Source organism: Leuresthes tenuis, unplaced genomic scaffold (genome assembly GCF_036924035.1).
Source record: "Leuresthes tenuis unplaced genomic scaffold, fLeuTen1.0.hap1 SCAF_8, whole genome shotgun sequence".
NCBI classification, from domain to species: domain Eukaryota; kingdom Metazoa; phylum Chordata; class Actinopteri; order Atheriniformes; family Atherinopsidae; genus Leuresthes; species Leuresthes tenuis.
Window position 1 is genome coordinate 12645435 of NW_027325362.1, and position 21956 is coordinate 12667390.

At 38.8% G+C, this 21956-nt stretch overlaps 1 protein-coding gene across 1 annotated transcript in view; it reads right to left on the minus strand.

The window, feature by feature from the left end:
* The window catches only part of LOC140312974 (protocadherin-15-like), a 192614-nt gene that overhangs the window by 122201 nt on the left and 48457 nt on the right, over window positions 1–21956 (minus strand). The window contains exon 3 of the mRNA XM_072390881.1: window positions 7393–7511. Coding sequence (XP_072246982.1) covers window positions 7393–7483 — 91 coding nt within the window. The 5' untranslated portion in view covers window positions 7484–7511. The remainder of the gene's footprint in view (window positions 1–7392; window positions 7512–21956) is intronic.

A 21956-nucleotide genomic window follows, 5' to 3' on the forward strand; every position in this document is an offset into this window, starting at 1 on the left:
TCTGCTTTGTAAGCATGTCTCTTAATAGGTGCCATTTTTGGGGCAGCGGGTATAGAAAATGAATGAATGAATGAATGAATGAATGAATGAATGAATGAATGAAAACACCTTAATGTTGAAGCACAGATCATATTACTCCGCGAGGCTTGTGACTACGGTGGCCGTAATGCTCAATCCATCAAGCAGTGCAACTTCGTAGCTAACCAAGGCCGTGCTAAAACACTTTGACAGATTTTTGAGCAACGTGTACCACTTAAAATCGATTCAAGGTCAGAAAGCACAACCAGAATGAATTCATGCATTAGGCGCACCGCATTTTAAGGCGCACTGTCGATTTTTGAGAAAATCAAAGGATTTTAAGTGCGCCTTATGGGCCGAAAAATACGGCAACTTAGAATTTATGTTGATTCAGAACTGGGTCTGGATCCAGGAATTCTAGTCATGGGTGACATTATATTTTCTGTAAATAATTCACAGGAGACACTGATGTTAGTAATTCTATTCTAAATCAAAAGATTATCCAATACTTTCCATTATCCAATAAAGTCTACAAATTTTGAAGTGCTGATGGAATAAAAGGCTTAATAGCGGGTAATTAGAGCCAATCAATAAGAAGTTTTCAGTTGACTAATGAGAACAAGCAATCATGGCACTGTACACTTCACAGTACACAGACCAAATTCCAAAACAATCTTCAGCTTTTAATTTTGACCTTGAGTTTATTTGCACGAAACTGAAATGATAATCTAACTAATCAACCGATGTTGCCTTGAAGCTGTAAAACTTCAATTACAAAATGATTACTGCTTGACTTGAGATGACTCGGGTGGAAAGAAAATGATTGCAGGCAAGCCTCAGTCAATTTGAGAATGCTTGTTGTACAAAACAACACGTTCTCCTGCTAAACCATAAGAACAAAGAACTGAACAGAATCCATCACATATTGTGCGCTGATGAGCCATAACACTGAAACCACGTTCATCCTATTGTGTAGGTACACCTTAATTCAGTTAAATTCAAATCACTTTATTTGTCCCAAAGGGTCAATTTATGCTGCCAAAACATCCCTGAACACTCTCATTATGGGGCACTGGACCTCTGGAGGTGTCATCTGGTGTTAGGCTATGAAATAATCAATTAAATCTCATCTCATTCCATAGCATTTCAAAGACACAGTCCAATTCAATGTAATCCAATTGATCAGTTGCAGACAGTTTATGTCCACTTGTTTGCCTGGCGGGCTGCATGGTGCTGTGGAGGTTAGCGCTATTTTCTCATGGCAAGAGGGTTCCAGATTCTAATCTCGTTCTTCCTGTGCATGCATACATGGTTACTCTGACTTTCTCTTACAGTCCAACAAACTGCTGACCTATCCATGGTGTACCCTGCCTCTAGTCCAAAGGCCACTTTTAAAGTGTCAAAATGATAGTGACAGTGATCAACTACATTAGTACTGAGACTCATGGAGTCATTTTTGGACTTGAAAACAATGTTCACATAGTTTTAGAAAATGAAGACTTTCACATGCATACAGCAATGTACAGTATATGCTTGCTTTTTACACATACATACTGTTTGGAGTTCTTTAATTAAGATTTTCAAATGAGAATCTCCAAACAACCTCTGAAGCATGCAAGTCTTTACAAGACAGCTCATTAACTGCTACACTGCTGACGCAAGAAGGCCGAGATGAGATGAATTCTGCTCACTGACATTTAGTTTCAAAGGACATTCATACCTGCCACTCGATTCAATAGCTTTCCTGTGGTTTCCTTTGTAAAAGGACCTCTTAACAACCGACAAATCAAACAGCGGCTGCCTCGGAGCAAATTTAAAAAAAAATAAAATAGACTTTAAAGGACACCTGACCTAACAAGCAGTGTGGTCCAAGGGGCATCACTATCTCAATCAATTTGGCAGACCTTTACAAAAAAAACACGACAGCTCTTATAACATGGAACCTCATTTAGATAACTTTGAAATTCAAATAACTTCTCTAACTGCTGTGAGACACACTTGTCCTGCTTAGATATTGGCAGTCATCAAAAACTAGTAAAGTAAGCCACAAAGAACTGGCAAAAAAATAAATTAAAAAAAGAGGGAAAGAGAGAGGGAGAGATTATCTGGAAAAGGGCAAAAGCAATGAAGAAGAAAGAGGGAACTCATTTCTCATTCTTCAGATGGATGGCAAACTGCCAACTCAACACACTGTTACTCTTATCATAAAATGTCTCATACTGTAAGTCCATATGGAATCATAAATGGTTCCGCCCTTTCACATAAACATCAACCCCTAGTGATGATAAGAAAATGAGTCTGGCAAGAAAATCTTGATGGAAATACTCACAGCAGTCCAACCAGGGGAGTAATACCAGGATAATTTGCTGACCTCTGGTTTGACCAGATTCCACTAAAAAAAACTTTTTTAGCAGACAGCTGCAGAGAAGAGTGGAAAAAGAGAAAACCTGTAGAAATAATGAAGTTTATTTTCCATGAATCCATTTGTGGCAAGGCAGAGGGGCATTCTGGGGGAGGTCCAGGAGTGCTTGGCAAGGAACTGCTGTTTAGAGGCATATTTTGCCAGAAAATGGCTGCTTATGTGAAGGCAGCAGGTCAAAACAGATGAGGAGCCAGATGAGAACCCTCTGTTATAATAAGCAAAGACTAACGCTATTGGTCTGCAAGGGTTAGCTGTGGCAGCTGTGCATTATCATCTGTAGTTTACCATAAATAAATGCCCCACAAGTGCAAAAAGCATTCAGTGGTTAAAGAATGTTTGTTTTTACCATACTATTAAATTATTACTATCAAATTAGCCAGTTTGCCCACTAATGCGTTCAGAAGCCGTCTGTTGCATTTCTTTATATAGTCAAGGGGAAATTCAAAGTTAAAGGGGAACTCTGGTATTTTTAAACCTAGACCTTATTTCTGCCATGAAATACGTTCATCTACTCACCGAGAACAGTTTGGTGAAAGTCAGCGTCCTTCGGAAAATATTTAGATTCCTTGAGATCCATAAAACGGAGTGAACGGGGCTTAGACGATGCAGCCTCTAAATAAGGCATTATCTGTCTTTATTTCACCAATACTTTAAGACAGATGAATGAATGAACGTATACTATTGCACTGTTAGTTCATAGCTGCAATGTTGTTGCTGTCATTGGCGGCTATCGGGGGGCTTATAGAGGGCTTTCTACACACTCGTCTACTGGGATAACGTCATTGACGCGCGCTGCTGCTGCGCTTCTAAGCCCTGTTATATGGATCTAGAGGAATCTAAATACCAGAGTTCCCCTTAAAAAAATATTTGGAAAACGAAAGCATCATACCCTCAAATTTCTAGAGATAATGTTTTGTAAATGGATTGTCATGTTCTTTAATGCTCATTGTTGAACTTTAAAAGATAACAAACAGATTTAAAAAAAAAAAAACGCTTCGGCTAAAATAGAAAAAAAAAAAAAGTGAGGCGACTGCAGAATATGGACATGACCCTGACTGACAGAAGAGAAGGACATGTTTCTGGGTAAGAAAATTGGGGCTTAATGCTTTTGCGTCTGCCTGACATCGGATCCGTGTCTGCTGGCTGCCCAACTTGCTACTTTTTTCCTGTTTGGTGCCAGAAGTATCCCATTTATTGTTGACAACATTCATGTAAATGACCTTCACTGCTTGAATGACAAAAGATGAAAGTTTTGCAATAATATTTGGCATCTTTGGTTTTATCACATTGTCAAGACAAGAAAAACAATCTTTTGTTTGTGACCACCTTAAAAAAAAAACTTAGATCTTTATACACTTTTAATAGAAATATGCATTTCCAAATGTGCACTACTCTTGAATTTCCTTTACTGTCAAGGGATTGTTTCAGGTTTGATTGGACACCGATACATTTCTGCTAAATAATCAATCTTGCGCAGGATCATGACAGCTACAGTAACTCCAATGTAGATATGGCTAAAACCTATACTAGGCTACATAATAGTTGGGATTCTGTGAGTCACTTCTGCTTTGCGCACAACCAAAACTGAAGAACATCTCCAAATGTAGACATGTCGCATTTCACTATTCCATGAGAGAGAAAAAAAAGCACCTAAATCGATGTGGAGACAGTTTGTACTATGTGCTTCTTTTTGCACTGTGCTGGATGAAAAGAATGCAGTCACGGTTTCTGACTTGTTCTGTATCTCTCCCTTTTTCCTTACAAATCATTAGAAGTGAGGCTCTTTCTGCCTCCTTTGGCCTCTTACTGTAATTGTGAGCATGCTCTCATTTTTAATGGTCACATGTGGGGTAGAATGTGTTTATGGTATGAACAGGAAAGAGATGAGCAGCAAGCGGTGAACAGAGAATGGGGAAGGGGGGGGTGGCGCTCCTGAGACTGTGAAAGTAACAGGAATGTCAGAGAGACAGAGGTGGAAATGAGCAATGAATGCCTGCAGCATCGTGTAAATGAGTAGTGGCTGATCATTGAGTACGGGGGGATACTTTACTGATGTGTTATCTTTACCAGCCTCTTCTCATCCACTTAAGACTCCCCTCTTATTGCTCTCCTGTCCTCCCCGGGGAGGTTAACCACACGATGGGGCAAAGGTTGCAATCACACTCCAGCTGAACATTTCAGCACTCATATACTGAGCTCCAAGATGGGCCTATTGGTAAAGACCACAGGCAGCACGAGGCCCTGTCTTACCAAGAGGACCCCCCCTCCCCTTCTTGTGCAGCTCAGAGCCTGACTACAGCATAGTGGTGAGCAGATTAAAAACCTTTCCCTCTGTCATTCTATGCTCCCCATGCTCCCCCACTCCACAGACCTCTGCTGCTGCAGTCTGCACATCTGGACCCTAATCAAGCAAACCCAAAAATAGACAAACAATCGTGGGTCAGAATGGATGTGCAGATGGAACGAAGGAGAAGAGAGGATCGCATGCAGAGAGATGGACGTAGAGTGAAAAAAAAGGAGGTTGGCTCATGGCAGATGTGCCCACAGCCATATTATCTAATCTGCACCTCACCACAAACACCACAGGAGCAGTTAAGCATGTGCATCATATGTGCTTTTAACTGACAACTGGATTTAGTTAAGGAAAGATTAGGAGGTATGGACAGTGTAAATGTGTCTGCTGTGCTTTGAACTCGGATTTAACATCACCGGAAAATGATAGACACGCATGAAGTACAGTGCAAGGTTTATATGTACTTGCCAGACACTGGTCTCCGTTATGAGAGACCGTGGAGCCTACAGGGCAGCAGAGTCAGAGCCTGATGCTGCAAGTTGGGGGGAGTACATGAAAGACTGATATATGTGAGAGAAAATCATCAACAAAATCTGAAAGCAGAAAATGTGTAAAGGAATGAAGTTAAAGTTACAGAATACAGAGATGTATACAGAAATAGAAGAGAATGGTGTCTGAAATATCTTCATGCTGTTTTCTATTAGTTGAGACTAATCAGACAAGAATATCTCGACAGATTCAGACATTTCTTAAGATCTTTTTCATAGGGAATGAGCTATTTAGTCAATTACAGAAAAGTGACAAAGAGTGGCACACATAAATAAGATCCCAGCATGAATGGAGTTATGAGATGAGAGTAAATAACCAAACTTTTTTTTTCTCCTCATCAAATCAATTTAATTGATTATCAAAAGAAACCACACAGTTTTTTAAAAGTCAAACTCATTTTCTCATACTGTGTCCACATTCCCATTAATTACAACTAGGAGATTCATAATATCTCTTGTGATTAAAGAATTGCTAGGCACTATGACATCCACTGAAAATAGTCTCCCCACAGCTAAACACCAAAACCAATTTTTTTTTGTTTGTTTTTTAACTTGACAGACAAAGAATAAACAAGCTGACAGTCAAAAACCAAAATCGCTTTGAGTTGGGTAGAGTGAGGAGATTTACGAGTGAGAACATGAGGGATGTGGAGCATTGGGGAGTAAAAATCCTTCCTTAAATCAAGATCATGTCTGGCTGACACACATTGGCAAAAAAAGGCATCGAGCGACAACATCCATTCTGAGATATACTCTTTCTCAGCTGTAACTCCAGCTATGACACAGTGGGTAATTTGCTGGCACACTCTGATCCAATCAGAGCTCATTTGCAGGTCTCATAATTATTTTGGTCTGCAACCAGTCAAATTACAGGCTGGAGCCACATCCATAATCAGCTGAAAAAAAGCTTATACGACAAGGTTACAAGGCCGTGTCAGATGGAGGTAAAAATACAGAGATGCACAACAAAAACAGTCATATAGTCATAGTATAGCTGTACCAACATGTTTGATGTGTGTTTGCAGGATGCTCTATTTGCCAAGAGACCTCTGTTTGGTGAACAGTCAAAATTGTCACCCTGCACTGGTTTTATCCTGCTTCTTAGTTCATGTTCACAAAGAGGGAGGAAAATTAAAACAATATCACCTACACTAAGGAAGAAAAACCTTCAAACTAGAACCTTAAATCAAATTACTTAAAGAGTGATAATGCCTCTTTCAGACAATGTTTTTACATTTGTAAACTTCTCAAGGATGCTGGAGAAGCTGGCAAGGCATGAAAGCAAGAAAGGAAACGAGGCTGGGATAAAGGAGACTTACTCCCGCAGCTAGAACTTGAAAGCAGGACTCTTAAAACTGACGTGAACCAAAATGTTGTATTTCAGGTGGGAACCGAAGAATGTTCCTTGGTGTGTGAAGCTTCGTGGTGACGCCATGTTTAAAAGAGAGGAGAATGCTATGCTGCAGGAATTCACTTTTAAGTGTCAGCTGCTGCAAACGCAGTGAGTCGAGAATGTAAATGCTGAGACCTGAAAACCACAACGGGAATACTTTTAGTATGATCAGCCATCTACGTTAAGAGGAAGATAGATTTAAATCCTCTCTTTAAAGAATGACTTTTGTCAAATTTGAAATGGGAGAACAGTAAGAATACAATGAAAGCTAAGTTATTTGCATTGCATATCTCTATGGTCCTCCGAACATTTTGCTGAACTTCATTCAGAACTCTATAATTCTAACACTGTAACAATAGAAAAACTTAAACTAAGTCCATTACTTTTTTTTCAGATTTTTTAATTGCTTACAATTTGTAATACCCAACTAACATAGCTAATTCACTACTGGGAGCAACCAAAACAGTGAATTATGATAAATGAGTTTGCAAGCTAAAATTGCTTTCTGGGAAATTTATCAAGATTTTACAAGCTTTTAGAGGGGAAAATTATGAAGTGTTGTCATAATTTTTCAGAAAAAAACAGTGTGATGTAGTGGCAACAAAGGTTTTCCACCACGCTGGACTTCTTCTGAAAAAAGAAACATTTCCTTTCCTACTGTAAGCAGCGCCGTTAGGGGAGGCCTGAGTGTGATCAGCACAGCATTGGCTGCTCATACCTTCTGTGTCCTGACCCCAGCTGTGCGTGAGCAAAGAAAGCACAGCCATTCCTGTCCCCAGCCATCTGACGAGCCACCACCCCCGTCTCATCTTCTGTCAAGCCTTATTGCCTGCCCACCTGGACAAGAAAAGAAAAAATAAATAAATTAAAAAAAGACAAACACCATTCATGTCTCATCAAACCCTCAAGCCTCCTTGCATGCACAGCTGTGACCAACACACAAGATAATGCACACATTCAGTTCTATTCAAAGCACTATCATTAGGTCAGTATTTTGCCAGGACAAATTATTCTCCCCATCCCAACTTGCTTACATCTATATTATAATTTAAACCTAGATTATCTGAACACGTCTGAAGCTACTCCTGTAATACTTATACCATAGCGTATAAAGTCAGCCCATATTTTAATTTGACGTACATCTAATTAGAAATTGTCACAGCCTTTCTTTCACTTGTGTCCCACAGGCAAGGAGGTACCTTAAAAACTCATAATCAATTTTCAAAATAGCCTTATTATAAAAGTCATCTTGGGGATTAATTTCAGGTAGAACCTTTCTTTATTTATCACTGGAAGATTCAGAGCACGTAGCTCTCCTGTAAGAGACAATGCAGCTGGGTGTGGTTCAGCTTACATGGTACACACAGGTATACAATGAGCAATTATTTCCTGATGAGTGCATCTTTATAGTGAATACACACAGGTTAAACAAAGGGGGGGGGGAATCTTAGCTTATTAGCTTGCTGTGAATAAGAATAAGCAAATTAGAGCAAAACAGTGGCAACAGAACTGAATACAACATGCTTTAAATATACAGATATTATGCCCTTAAGATAAGATATTAGAGGCTTCTCTTAAAGCTTTGATATGTTTAAGCTGATGGAATCCATTTTTTAATATATTCACTTAACCTGCAGCCTTTTCAAAAGCTTCTATCCAAGTCTACAAGGGCTAACCACAAAGACCTTCCATCCATCCATTTGCTAAACCCACCTAATCCAATTCAGCGTACAGATAATTAAATTAACTTCAGGTTGAATTATTAACAAGTGATGAACAAAACATGTGAATATGGTGTTGTAGCCTTGCCTCGCCACAAAACACAGCAAAGGCAAGAAGTTATCTCCATACATTAAGATGGACCAGAATCACAGCCCAGATTTAAAGTGAATATACCTTTTCAGTCTCTGCAGGTAATAACAATCAAAGCAGCGTGTGCATATGAGCCTTGCCATGCAACACAGTTCCACAGAATACAAACACTGCTCTGAGCTGCAGAAGAAGACTAAGAGACAATATGAAAAACAGAAGGATTCTGTCTGTTCGAGAGGAAGCCCCGTGAGGAAAATGTGACATCTGATACCTCAGAGCAGATGACCAAACAGTGAAATCAGCTTTTAAAGTCACTCCAATGTCTGGCTTATGCTTGCCATTCTCCCTCTAACAAACGGCGGCACGCACCAAAATTGAAGCTCACGTGCATCAACGCCCTCATCTCAAAGCATGTTTATATGTCTGACTCACACTATCCGTAATTAAATTTCTTTGAAACAGTGATTTCCTTCTCTGTTTAACTTCAGCCATTCTAAGACATGAGCAACAAAAAAAGTCTGGAGAATGACATCTGGACATCGTTCAGTTGCCCGTTCACATGAAAACTAAACAACACTGTGAAGATTCTCTGATTGAGATGCATTCTTACTACTGGGAATAATCTAAATAATCTACTTCTACTTTAATGTAAAAAAAAAAAAAAAAAACACCCAACAGAGACTCGCACTCTACCCCCCCAGAGAGAAGGTCTGAAGCGGCAGAATGTTTTTAACGCTTTCTCTTGTACAGTACAGAGCCTCTTAAGGCACCACAAGGACAACATTGCACTTGTGCAAGCAACTCACCGGGGCTGCTGCTACATTTCCTGCTGCTGACTGAGCATAGTGAAGACAGAGAGCAGCATTTCTACAGCAGGAGAGAGGCCTAATGATTGTGGGGCAGCACTGGGGAGGTTTGTCATAAAAGGCTGTTCGATTTTTTTGCATCACATTGTCGCAAAAAAAATTTAAAAGTCACAGGCAGTCTGAAAAGTAGCAAAAACAGTCACCCAGTTGGTAATAGTGCCTATACTCGCGTTTGTGGCTTTGACATTACTGTGAGTGTCACTGTGAACATGATGAACCATTGCGCAGCTTATGTATAAAACCACTGGAGCAACAAGTGTTATATCCGATCAGATCAACAAGTTACCAGTCACGGCCAGTCAAGCTGAAATCCCTCAGGTTGAAGTCAGAGGCAGATAAAATGATGCATCTCTAGGAAGGCTGCCACTGACTATCCCTGGTCGATCAACAGCAAACGGTCAAGGAATTTGTTGTACGTTTAAGAAAGATGTATTCATGGTTTCCCACACATAACGTTAGCATTCAATACTTGACTGAACCTCCCACGCCTCTGCAAAGATTTCTGAACACAGTTTAGGAACTAAGTATTTTTTTTAACTTGAAATATAATTTGATCAATGTGCAAATCTACCAGGTCTGTAAACTTGAAGACATTTGCATGAATAAATAAGTTGTCAGTGCGTTCACAGTAGTCTACTTCACAACTGATACTGATACGACTGCTGTAGCCTAGACTCTTCTCATAGACTTTAAACACTGAACTTTAGGGGGAAGCGCTAATGTCTAGACTTGGCACTTGGGACCCGTGAGAGTAAAGTACACAAAGTCTGGTCTGACTGAAACTGGCATGCTTATGCTTTCTCGGAAACATTCCCTCGAGATGCCATCAACGAAGTTTTAGGGTGGGAGTGCAAGTCTGACAATGGTTTGAGTTTTTTTGTCATTGTACCGCATGCATTTACTTGCCTTTCTTTGAATCGGTTAAAAACATACACCCAAACACATTTTATACCATTTCGACATCTTGCATGAAAACTGAGTGGGCAGTGGGATACTGCTACGTTCTCTTCTCTTTTAGGGCAACAACAAGAGTGATTTCACACTGGTTTCCTATTCACTCTTTGCCCTCTCATCTCTGGCTCCCAGTGGCGCTCCCTTTTGAAGCAGATTTGATTCCTCACACTCATACATCCATTTTTCTTAAGAGGGCTGGGTATGATTGCTTTGATCCCTTTCATACGAGAAAACTCAGACCTGAACAACAAGCCACCCTGAAGAGAGAAGTCATTGCTTCCCGCAGATTATTTCAGATCTTCTCATGGTTGACATGGGAACACTGTATGTCATTTACATGGGCTGACAACAATGCCTCTGCAGATTGTATGAACTGGGAAACTGAAGACTGCCGACTGAGTGATGAAAGGAAAATGGCTCCAATACGCTGTGTATCTCAATCGCTGGCATCTCAAGGGTCAAATCATGAACAGAAATTCATACTTTTAGCAAAAGGACAATACAATGTAAAGACAACATGTTCAACTTCGCTCTACTTTATCTTAATACATATCACATTACTGTGACCCAATCGTAGCTACTTTTTCAGTTAGATTCTCTTCTAAATAAAAAACACCTTATTTTCTTACAGCATCTCAGGAGATTATACATTGAAAGTGGAACGAAGGAGGAGATGATTAAAATACCATGTGTAGAGATGAATGAAGCAATCTCATTTATGGATTACAAAGAAGGTCTTTACCACATACAGTAAGTGCGGGGGCTGTGCTGTTCTCTGACAGGAATAAGCGCAGTGCCTGTGTTCCTCTGATCACATCAAGCAAAACTTTCTTTTTCTGCCATTTGTCAAACCAAAATCAATTTATCATCGTTTCAAGGCTAAATGTATCACTAGCAGAAACATAAATCTTCAACTATCAACTTTTATCTACTTATACTTAACTACTCTGAAATTATTATTCAGTCTTTTTTTTTAATAGTAGAAATCTCATTTAATACTGAGTTCATTTCAGTGACAATTCAGTCTGAAAAAACACAGAAGGTACAACTAATTTGCCAATAGTATATATAATTTATTTATGTAGAAGCATCCTGGACAAACAATCATTCAACAATATACCATAGCGAGGACTATATGGTTATTCTATAAACAATAAGAATCTACTGATAAATACTCATGGATATTGATATATTTTCACCATAAGGGCATCTCTACATCGCACTAAATATAATCTAAAATGTATGAGTCAGCTGTTTCAGCACATTAATGAAATCCTTCATTAAAGAACACATTTATTGCCTGCATTTCCATAAAAGACGATGGCTGTACCACAGCAGCATTTAATCCTCATACAGACTTATTAAGATCCATTAAAGGTGTTAGGATTTTGTACATTTGCATATCTAATTCTTTACAAACTCTGTGGAAAGAATACCCTGCTTACAGCCTGTGATCATTGGCAGCCTCTTAGAAGTGGAGAAGGATGCCTGTTTAGGAACCACTGAGTTATAGTACAGTAGGTTTATTCCCATTTGCAAAGTGCTGAAGACACTGAATTCTTTGGAATCTCAAAGTGGCTTGAACTTTCAGCTACAAAGACCCTAATACTAATGAGTGAAAACCATCATTTCTCAAGAAATCTGACATCTTTATCAATCTCACGCCAGCTTCAGTTCCCTCCCCTTTTATTACAATGAAGGTAATAAAAAGTCTGGACACATTAGTTGAACAGAAACACCAGACTGCATCTTAACCAGCTCCTCCTAATCTCCATTTACAATACAAAGTCACGTCCTCCAACTGATTAAGCGACCAAAGGAAAAACAATGCACTATAAATTATGCAAATGACCACGTCACAAAAACCTTGAAGATTTCAGCAGCACATGGCCTCATAAATTAGATATCAAAGGAAGCTACTTTGCCAGTTACTGCCAGAATGAACAGTTTGTAAGGAATAAGTTATTTGTTTAATCATCATTTGTGGAACTTGACTATACTTCTATTAGAATCATTCTAGCTTCAAACTATTTTGCCATACTCAAATTTGATATGTTGTCAGGAAACATGATTGTCTCTTGCGCATAGAAGCTAGACGTTAAAAACCAAAGCAGCGTGAAAATGTTGGCGCAAAAGAGTATATCTATAGATCTATATATCTATATATATATGTAGATATATAGATCTATAGATATGTAGATATATTGATCTATAGATATGTAGATATATTGATCATATTTTGCATATAATTTGCTCCTAAAATTGTATGCAAACACATTTCTAATTAATTCTCTCATATCTCGTCGGTGGATTCACCTTGAACTAACATGTCCTCGTGTGGGATAAATCTCACATGAAAGTATTCATGTATGTTTGAACCCTGGCTACAATTCCATTACAATAATTTTTTCCAAAAATGAAAATGGTCTAATTTACTTTTATCTACTATTATCTGATATTTTCAGAGTCAAATGTGAGCTAACGAAAGCCGCTTATCCTATCTAGTACAAAAAGCCTTGATATTTTTTGTTGCAGAAAACAGAAAAGCAGCCCACTCTCTACAGTAGCTTTGGCATTTTTGCAAGACAATTACTGAACAATTAATTATCGGAACAGTTGCTGATAGTCTCTGCTGAACTGCTAATTAATCCACATTTTTACAGCTTCATATAATAAAGAATATAAAGCAGCCAAAAAGCAAACAAAGTTGAAGCTTTTACCAAGCTTTGGATAAGGAAATGGTAGATGCTGCAATTATACAGCTTTACAATCAGCATCCTATTCAACCTCATAGTCACAAAAACAGTGCCACATACTTCAGTGCAGACTTTCCTGTTTGAGGTTCAAAGCTTTACTCACTTAACCACAGAGTGGGCATGAAAAAGGCCTACATCACACCTACGTAATGTACCTGAGACTGCAAGTTGATCTTAACCTGGAGAGAGCCTTTAAATCTAATATGTAAGGTAACCGTCACAGCAACGCAACACCAACTCTGCTGTGTAACCCAAAGCTTTGCACTCTAAATGAACCCGACACCACTTTAAACAAGGTCCCTTGTGGACACACACGTGCGCAGGCATGTTCAGATCATTCACAAAAAGCAAATAAAATAACTTCCACATATAGCAACAGCCCACAACAGCCCACAACCCTAAATTGGATTAAGCGGGTATAGAAAATGGATGGATGGATGGATGGATGGATGGATGGATGGATGGATATAGCAATAGGTCATTTTTACAACGAGGTATCTGGAACTGGAATATAAACATATAATCAGCAGTTGCAATGCAACCCGAATGCTGCAATGACAGCAGTGATTAGCGCTGGCTGAGAGACTGGCCCGTTTATGGCTGACATCCAGCTACAGACTCTATTCAAATATCAATCAGAATAAGACTAGACCAAACACCCCCAACAAACAGCTGGTGTTGGAGCCTTATCTCTCTCCTCCTCTGTTTATCTGTACAACCCACCTGCAGTTCACAGATACAGAGAAAATTCATTAGCTGGTTTCAATACGGTACTGGTTCATTCAGGCAAGGAGACTTTTGAAAGAACACTGTAACGCGTGTGCTGTGCTGCTGGCCCAGAAACTAGTCCTTTACATCCACATAAATGCAACAGGCATTCGGTTTTAGTTTATTATGAAAACTGAGTTGACTTAAGTAACCAGCAAGACATCACCCTTTTGTTTAGAAATTAGTCAGAGACATTGAAACCAGAGTTTGCTGATTTCATTCTGACACTGGAAAACTGTCCACAACTTTGAAATCACTTGAAAAATTGTGTTGTGTATGACCAGCTTAAAGCAAATATAGAGATTTCTATAGACATGTGTTATGTGTCTTTGATAACTGAGTGAGTGAATTGTGTAGTTCAAATCCCTCAATGCCTTAATGATTAGTTTACACCGTTATTATGAACTTCAACAATAGCAGGCCCAAAATAAACTGACACCACAATACCTGGAATGCCACTTTGGTTAGTGATGCTCCTCCTACTTGTTGTAACCTTGTGCTGCACTAGTAGGACATTTGCTAAAAAAGGAAGAACTGTAGGACAGAGTATGCTGCTGAGTCTGTTTCTACAGGTATCCATATGACCCATCAAAACCCAAGAGGTTAACTAATGTAAATGTTGGAAGAACATCCAAAAACAGAGAAGTTCAGACTTTGTAGTTAGGTGTGTGCATGATGTACAACAACCTGCACAACAAGTCTCTCAAAAAATAAAAACTCAAGTCATGTTTTAGAAAAACAATATAGGGCCTATAATGGCTGAAATATATATATATATTAAATATCACTAAATCAGTATCACACTATTTAGAGTTAAATAATATTACCAGAGGTGTATCATCAGGTGCTTAGCCAAGGCCAGTCCAGTCTAAGGACTTTTTATGGCAGTTGCATCACTTCCAACTCATTTAAGAGTAAAAAAAAAGTCTAAGATGTGCAGAGGGTGCCATTTACAATAAACAAAATCACTACAATCTTGATGTTTTCCCCCGAACCTTTCTCTTTGTAATTGCAAGCAGGAGTAAAAGACTAAGAATAGAAATAATACCATGAAAGTCATATGGAAGAGTTTATTTATTCATCTTTTTTTACATTTTTATTCTTTTCTGAATCAGTTAATAGCTTAGAGTTGCTACTCCTATTGTGTAAAACTCGAGGATTTTAAACTATGATAAAGTGTGTTAACTTTGGCTCTTATCTATCTGACACCCTTATCTTCTTCACCTGCTCTTCTGGCATCATATCTGTCTGTTGCACTCTTCATCTCCTCTGCTCCTCCCATTCTCTCCTCCACTCTCCAATTGTCCTGCAGCTAAAACCAAATGAACCTTCTCACGCTCTGGTCTTGTGGTTAACATTATGATTACACTGGATCCTTGGTTGTTAATTAGTATTTATGCTCCGACTTGACCAAATAGTCTGTTTGAGCACAAGTGTGTTTAAAATATTTTTTTATTCATGAATCTCTGCTCTGATAGCTGCTTATTCCTTCAGCTTTGTTCACTGAATAACATATTTAACTGTTTCACTTTATTATTATCATTACTAAGATGGCAAACCATTTCATCTTACTGCACTTTTTAGTTTTTTGCTGTTTATTTTTCTGTTCACCTTTTCACATTATAATTTCCCAGCTTGAGACCATTGGTATTTTAGCAATAATCCTTTTGAAATACTCCATAAATTATGTGCGTTGTTACTAAAAATGTTCCAGAAACACTGTGCTGGATAAAGATCCCTCTTTAGTTCCCACCTTCAGCTTCACCTGCACCTCCTTCCTTCTAACAGTAAACCGTCTAATATTGTCAACACATCTGAAGAACCATTATTATATGTGACCAATTATCAGTGGGTTCTTGCACCTCCTCTTTCTTCCTCTTTTGTGGTGCACAAAATGCATGAATGCCACTGTGTGAAGCAGATGCTGCTTGTTTGAAATTAGGAAAAGCCAAATGTCATATTATCATATTATTATTATATGGGGTTTCATACATCCCTGCAGTCGAACTATTTAAATCTTCCTTCTGTCATGGGATCCGAGGACTGTTCAGAAAACATTTGGGGCTGCAGGTACGAATTTATATGAGTGAAATGGAAAACCTTGAAAAGTTTCCAAGCGGTCAAGACACAAAATAGGGTCATCATAGAAACTCACACACACTCCAGTCCACACCTGTGCAGGCAGAAAAGAGATGTTAAATCTCAACAACTGACTGGCGCAGCTCTGATGGGGCGATAACTGGAACTTTGTGGAGCTGGAACTGGAGCGCTGATTATTGGTGTGGGAATAGGCCAGCAGTTGTTTACAGTGGGAATTACGAACGTTCTTCCTGATTCATCTGAAAACTGTGTCTTCTAAAACGTGTGTATTAAATGCACCTATTCAGTGTGAGGAAATGGATGGAGGGCATGACAACAGTAAATAGACTGCATCTATATTGTCCTTTTCTAGTCTAGTTGACCAGTCAGAGAAGTTTCACACTACAAGCCACATTCAGTCACACTCATACAGCTCATACAGTTTTACAGGCTACATAGTGAAATGATTATTGATGACATTGGGGGCTGACGAGGTGCATATATTATGCATGCAGGACAGCACTGTACAGAATTCAGAAGAAGCAGAAAGAAAGTGAGAAATATCCACTGTAAACAGCTGCTACCATATTCCTACAACACTTATCAGAGCTCTAATTCCAGTTTCACAAAGGCACTGGCCTTCTGATCAATTTTTCTGAAATCTGATTGGCAGATGACTGCTCTCCCTTCTAAGGTACAGCCGCTATTTGAGAGCATAAGCAAGAGGTGAATTGCATAAGGATCACACTCCATGTGGACAGTTGGCAGCCCTGAGTTTGACTGTTAAAACAGTTCTTCATTTATTTTTTGTTTAGGATTTGTAGAGCAGGTCCTCGATCACTATTCCACCACGCAGTGGAACTGACTATGTAAGACGAACAAAGCTAACAAACCCACAACACTGCAACATTATAAAGACGTCTACTATGATGCATTAGCCTCAGACAAGCAACTAACTAGCTAAGTGTTCTTCCTTCATCACAAAAATGTGTCTTCTTTATATGCAAGAATTTGCAGAAGTTGGGCTGTGAAGAGTGAAGATGAAATACAGCAGCACCAAAGATCTGGCAACACAGCAGCAGAGCCAGCAGCGCATCACAGGAATTCAGAGGCTGCACACTTACTCAGAGAACCAAACGTTCAGGAGTGGCAACGGTCAGTGAAAATGGTGATGAAGATTCTCAATCATCCAGGTCATGGTAATCATAAGATCTTGAATAAGGGTAAGGAGACCAGTTGCCCTTATTCAAGCTCTTATGATGAGTGGCCAGTGAAGGCTCGGTGCATAGATACTGTGCAGAGGCAAATTGAAAGAGAGTTGAGGATGATCAGCAAAAAACGGCCACAAACTATCAAAAACAGCAGTGAGCAATGCCTACAATAATACACCACTGTGAGAGCGCAATGGAGTCTCTGTTGAGCGCAATGTTGGTAATTTAGTCCATAGTTGGAAGGTGATCAAGATGTTTAATATCTGCAGTGTGGGTTTGTGAATTCACATCTAAATTGTTTGTTTGGAGTAAACAAGCTCCATTTGACCACTCGTGGGGTTGATTTGAGCTGAATTGACATTCTTCTTCAGTTGACATGACCCTGATTTCTCAGAGCAGAATCACTGCACATTTCCATGTGATTTTGGGACTTAATATAATTTAAACGGCAATTGTTTGAATCATTCACTTTTGACAGTGGTTTATATTAAATTTGTTTTGTAATGTGGCAAACTCAGGTGGCAGATTTATTTCTGCCTAACTCAGACTTTAAAGTCACAAGGAATGAAAAATGGCTTTTACCTCTCTATACCTTTTCAATTTTCTATGCCACGCCACCAATGTTTTAGAAAAAGAACATTTTTAATAGATTTTCTTCCACTAATCTCAATTCAACTCTCTTTAAAACTGGACCGATGGGTCATCTTCAAGTGGAGTCAAATTACTTTTTAATAATGTATTTCACAAAGCCTTCTTTCGCTGCCCAGTTAAAACTGATCAGTTCAGCTTGCTGCAATAACCCACCCACCTTCTTTCATTAAAATGTGACAAATCAGGTGGTCAGTATAACGCTGTTTTCTGACTATAACAATTGCAACTTATTGCTTCATGAGAGGAAGATAATAAGATACGTCTCCATAATCACACATTACACAGAGTAGCACAATTATGGCAAAAAAAGAGATATCATTACTTATAGGTGAATTAAACTGAATTGAATAAAACTTGACAATCCCCTTAGGGAAAATATATTGTTGCAGTTTGTGTCAAATAAACATAGCAAATAATTGTCATTGTAGTGTCATTATGTAAGGCTATAGTGGTGGACAGAGATGGCCTCCTGTGACATCACTGTTACACCAAAAAGCAGGTAAAATATCACTAGAGTATTTGTATCATCATTGTAAAGACAGCCTACGCATCTCAGAATTTGGTGATAGTTTCAATAAATCATATTGCTCTAAGAAGGGGTTTTCAACCAAAGCAGTTTTAGTGTAGGTTCTCTGTTTTGACCACCAAAACTCTGGCTTCTGCACCGAAGAACCAGTGCTACACTAGCACTGTCTCCTTGCTGGCCAAGAGCAAAGAACCACTTATGTTGACAGGCTGGGATGGGGTTATGGAGACCAACTAAAATTTTTTGAACAACCACATTCAAACATCCAGAGCCAGTATAGCATTCAGGCTGCTTAAATCAAGAGAAAACAGTAAGAACTGACCTTCAACATGGATGTTAAATTGAAGCAGCAGTGTAGGCACATGAACTTAGTGTTTCGCTTACTGTCTTGCAGTTTATTGTTTTATTTATTTATTTATTGCTAGTCAGATCTGTGAATGCTACCCAATGCTACACATAGAATAGCATTCACAGCCACAATTTCCAGTTGAATTTTTAAACACAGTTTGTCGCTACATTTATTAACATAGTCAGCTGAAATGTACAGATCCTGATTCATAAATCCCATTTGTTTTGCCTTTCTTAAGTACCTGTTAGCATTTGGAAAGACCATTCAGCTTTGCAGAAAGCAAACATCTGTTGTTCAGAATAGCGTTTAAAAACTAGACTTGTGATTGAGGCACCAGTGTGCAGGGAAATCAAGACTAACCCTGTGATATGTTGTCGAGTTTGTCAAGATAAACTGTCTATCTGTGATCCTCCACAGAAATTCAGAATACACTAGAGGGAGAGTCAAACGTGTTAGAAGAGACATTTCAAGTGAATGATCCCTGAGGCCTGACCTGAACCAGCACTGGAATAACCATGGTCAGAAAAGGTTAAAAGTCACCAACACTACTAGTGTCTCCTGCTGCAGAATGATGTAATTGCAATTATGAGAGGAATGGTTCCTAAGTGATTTTTCAGCGTACAGTTGTGGCTGTGGCAGAGGGTGGCCTTAAGTGCGAGTCGTGATCTCTGTGTGTACACTTGACACATGGGCGAAAAGCTGTTACGCAGTTAATGCTCATTCGCTTCCCTATTATGTAACTTTTTTGTTTAACACAGGCAAAAGGCCTTGGATTTTACCTTGGCTATTTTGGCTGGAAAGGCTGACACTAATGGAAAGAAAAAAAGCATAAACACAATTATGTGATGTTGCTGCCGTGCCCGCAGCCAATGAAAGATTTAATGGGGGCCTCGAGTGCTCTTATGATTATTGTGATGGGCTGGGATGGTTGGAACAAGATAAACCCTGTGCGCCTGTTTATGCAATGTTCTATCACAGGTAAAAATGTATTTGCTCCAGTCAGACAAAGTGAACGGAAATAGGAAATTAAGGCCCTTATTTGTCATGACAACAATAAAAAGGGAAAACCGACCTAAATGTGGTTGTGGTGGTGATAAGCAGCATTTTAAAAATGTGAGAAATACGATGGCAACTCACATGGACATATTTTCTAAACCAAAGCAGTCTTCTGCAGCTAATGCTTGTACCATCTGAGAATCATTCAACTTTGGTGCCCCTAAGAAAACTCTGCTTGTCACATCTAACTATTCACTAGTTCCTAAAATCAAAGCCTGTCTCAATTGAGCAGACAGAGGGAGAGAAAAAAACTTCCAAACAACTACATTTAGAAGCAGCAAAATTACTGAGAACTAACATGACAAGAAAAAAAGCACAAATTAAGACATAAATCAAACATAAATTAAGACCAGACAACAATTCAATTTGAAAGAAACAACTCTCTCATATTTGCATCACAGCTGTGCGAGTTAGTTATCTACTGGTGTTTGGTTGCAGTGATGTATTCACTGCCTGTGTGGCAATAGCGAGCCTGTGGAAACGCAGCCAAAGAAATGTGCCAAGATCTCGATTATTCAAAAGGTCTTTTCAAGAGCGTGCAGCAAAATACCACAGCAGACATCAAATGAAAGGAAAATTTATACTTTGTAAAGCAGTTAAAGATTCAAAATTAGGTAAACATGTTCATTACAGTACATTTTGATGAAAGAAAAACAAAAAGATACTCCAAGATGATGATATCCTGGCTGCCTGCCTTTAGGACACACTTATTCAGGAGAGCAATTGCAAAAGTTTTAGTCACAAATATTCAGTGCAGTAAGTAGGTAATATATTCAGCTGCTGCGTCCAATGTCAACAGAGTCTGGTGGTCTACCAAAGCTCTCATTTTCTCTAATTCAGGACAAGTGAGACCCAGATCTAAGAGGCTCTAATCCCTCTGTCTTAGTCATCTCATGACCGCATTATAAATCTCTAAACCCTCACTGAGCTCAGCCTGTGCGGGAGCCACAACCACTCTGCATCTGCTTAGCATCAACAATGTCCTATCCGTGTCACAAGGCATACTACTCTGCACAATAGGAACCACTTAGCCACATGGTCTTAAACACATGCAGCTGATACCAGACAAAGGATTGTTTTTGACTTCATGTAGGTCTTTCCCCTCAGTGTGTGTGACTTTCACCCCTGCTAATCGCAGCACGGCTGTGGTTGTCACAGGGTTTGTCTCAAAGCTTTAACAAAAAGTGGAATGACTAATCCTTACAATGAAAAAACATACAAATGATAAAATGTGGTAATTTGGTGTGTATATATATATATATATATATATATATATATAGATAGAGAGAGAGAGATACACAGTCTAAAAGTAAGATGTAAAGAAAAAAAAAGAATGAAAGTTCATTATTTCTGTATGTGGCAAATTCAGCACATTAAAACACCGATTTATCTTTCGCTTTTAAAAAAAAGCTTATTCTGGAAGCTATAAATGTATCATACAGTTATATAAGACGAATGTAATTTTAATACCCCTTAATTTGTTTAACTTGCAACAAAGTTTTGGATACACTGTGACAACGTGTGTACCAAGCTGGGTAAAATCACACCAACATTTTCCAACTTGAAAGCCAGTTTAAATGGTGAGTCAGCCACCAAACAGCACAGTCCACACCATGCCATCATCCTCAGATTGATCCAAATGTCTAAAAGGATTCTGCAATGGCTGTTATAAAAGACAAAGTACACTTATTTGGACTGAACCGGGTCACCTATGCCTCAACACTGACAAGTGATTCAGAAGAGAAGTAAATCTTCTGTATAAATCTTCAAGTAAAAAGGGACCAGATCTTTACCTAGGATGCAATAAAATACTTACTGTAAAGACAAACACATTTAACAGATTTGTTTTGTTTATTTGAAACACACATTATTCAATTTTAGCTTATACTCATGACATAATTCATTTGCAATTAGGAGTTGGAAAACTTGTTTTTTGTCCACGAGCAGTGAGCCAGGCCTAAAAAAAAAGAAGAAAAAAAAAAAAGATTCCAGCACACTTAAGGTCAAAATTGTTATAAAAAACATATTCTTCAAGCCAGAATTACAAAGTAGAATATGACTTGAAGTATTTTGGTGTTAGAGCTGCCCATATCAGAAAAGGTCTCTGTGATGATTCCAAAAGAGAAAATGCTAAATGAGGCTAAAGAAGCTCAGGCTTGTAGAACCCTTTAGTTATACATCTGTGTTTATACAAGCACAGTGCACAAATCACGAGAGGTGTGGCAATTTCTTGATTCTAGGATTCATCTCGATG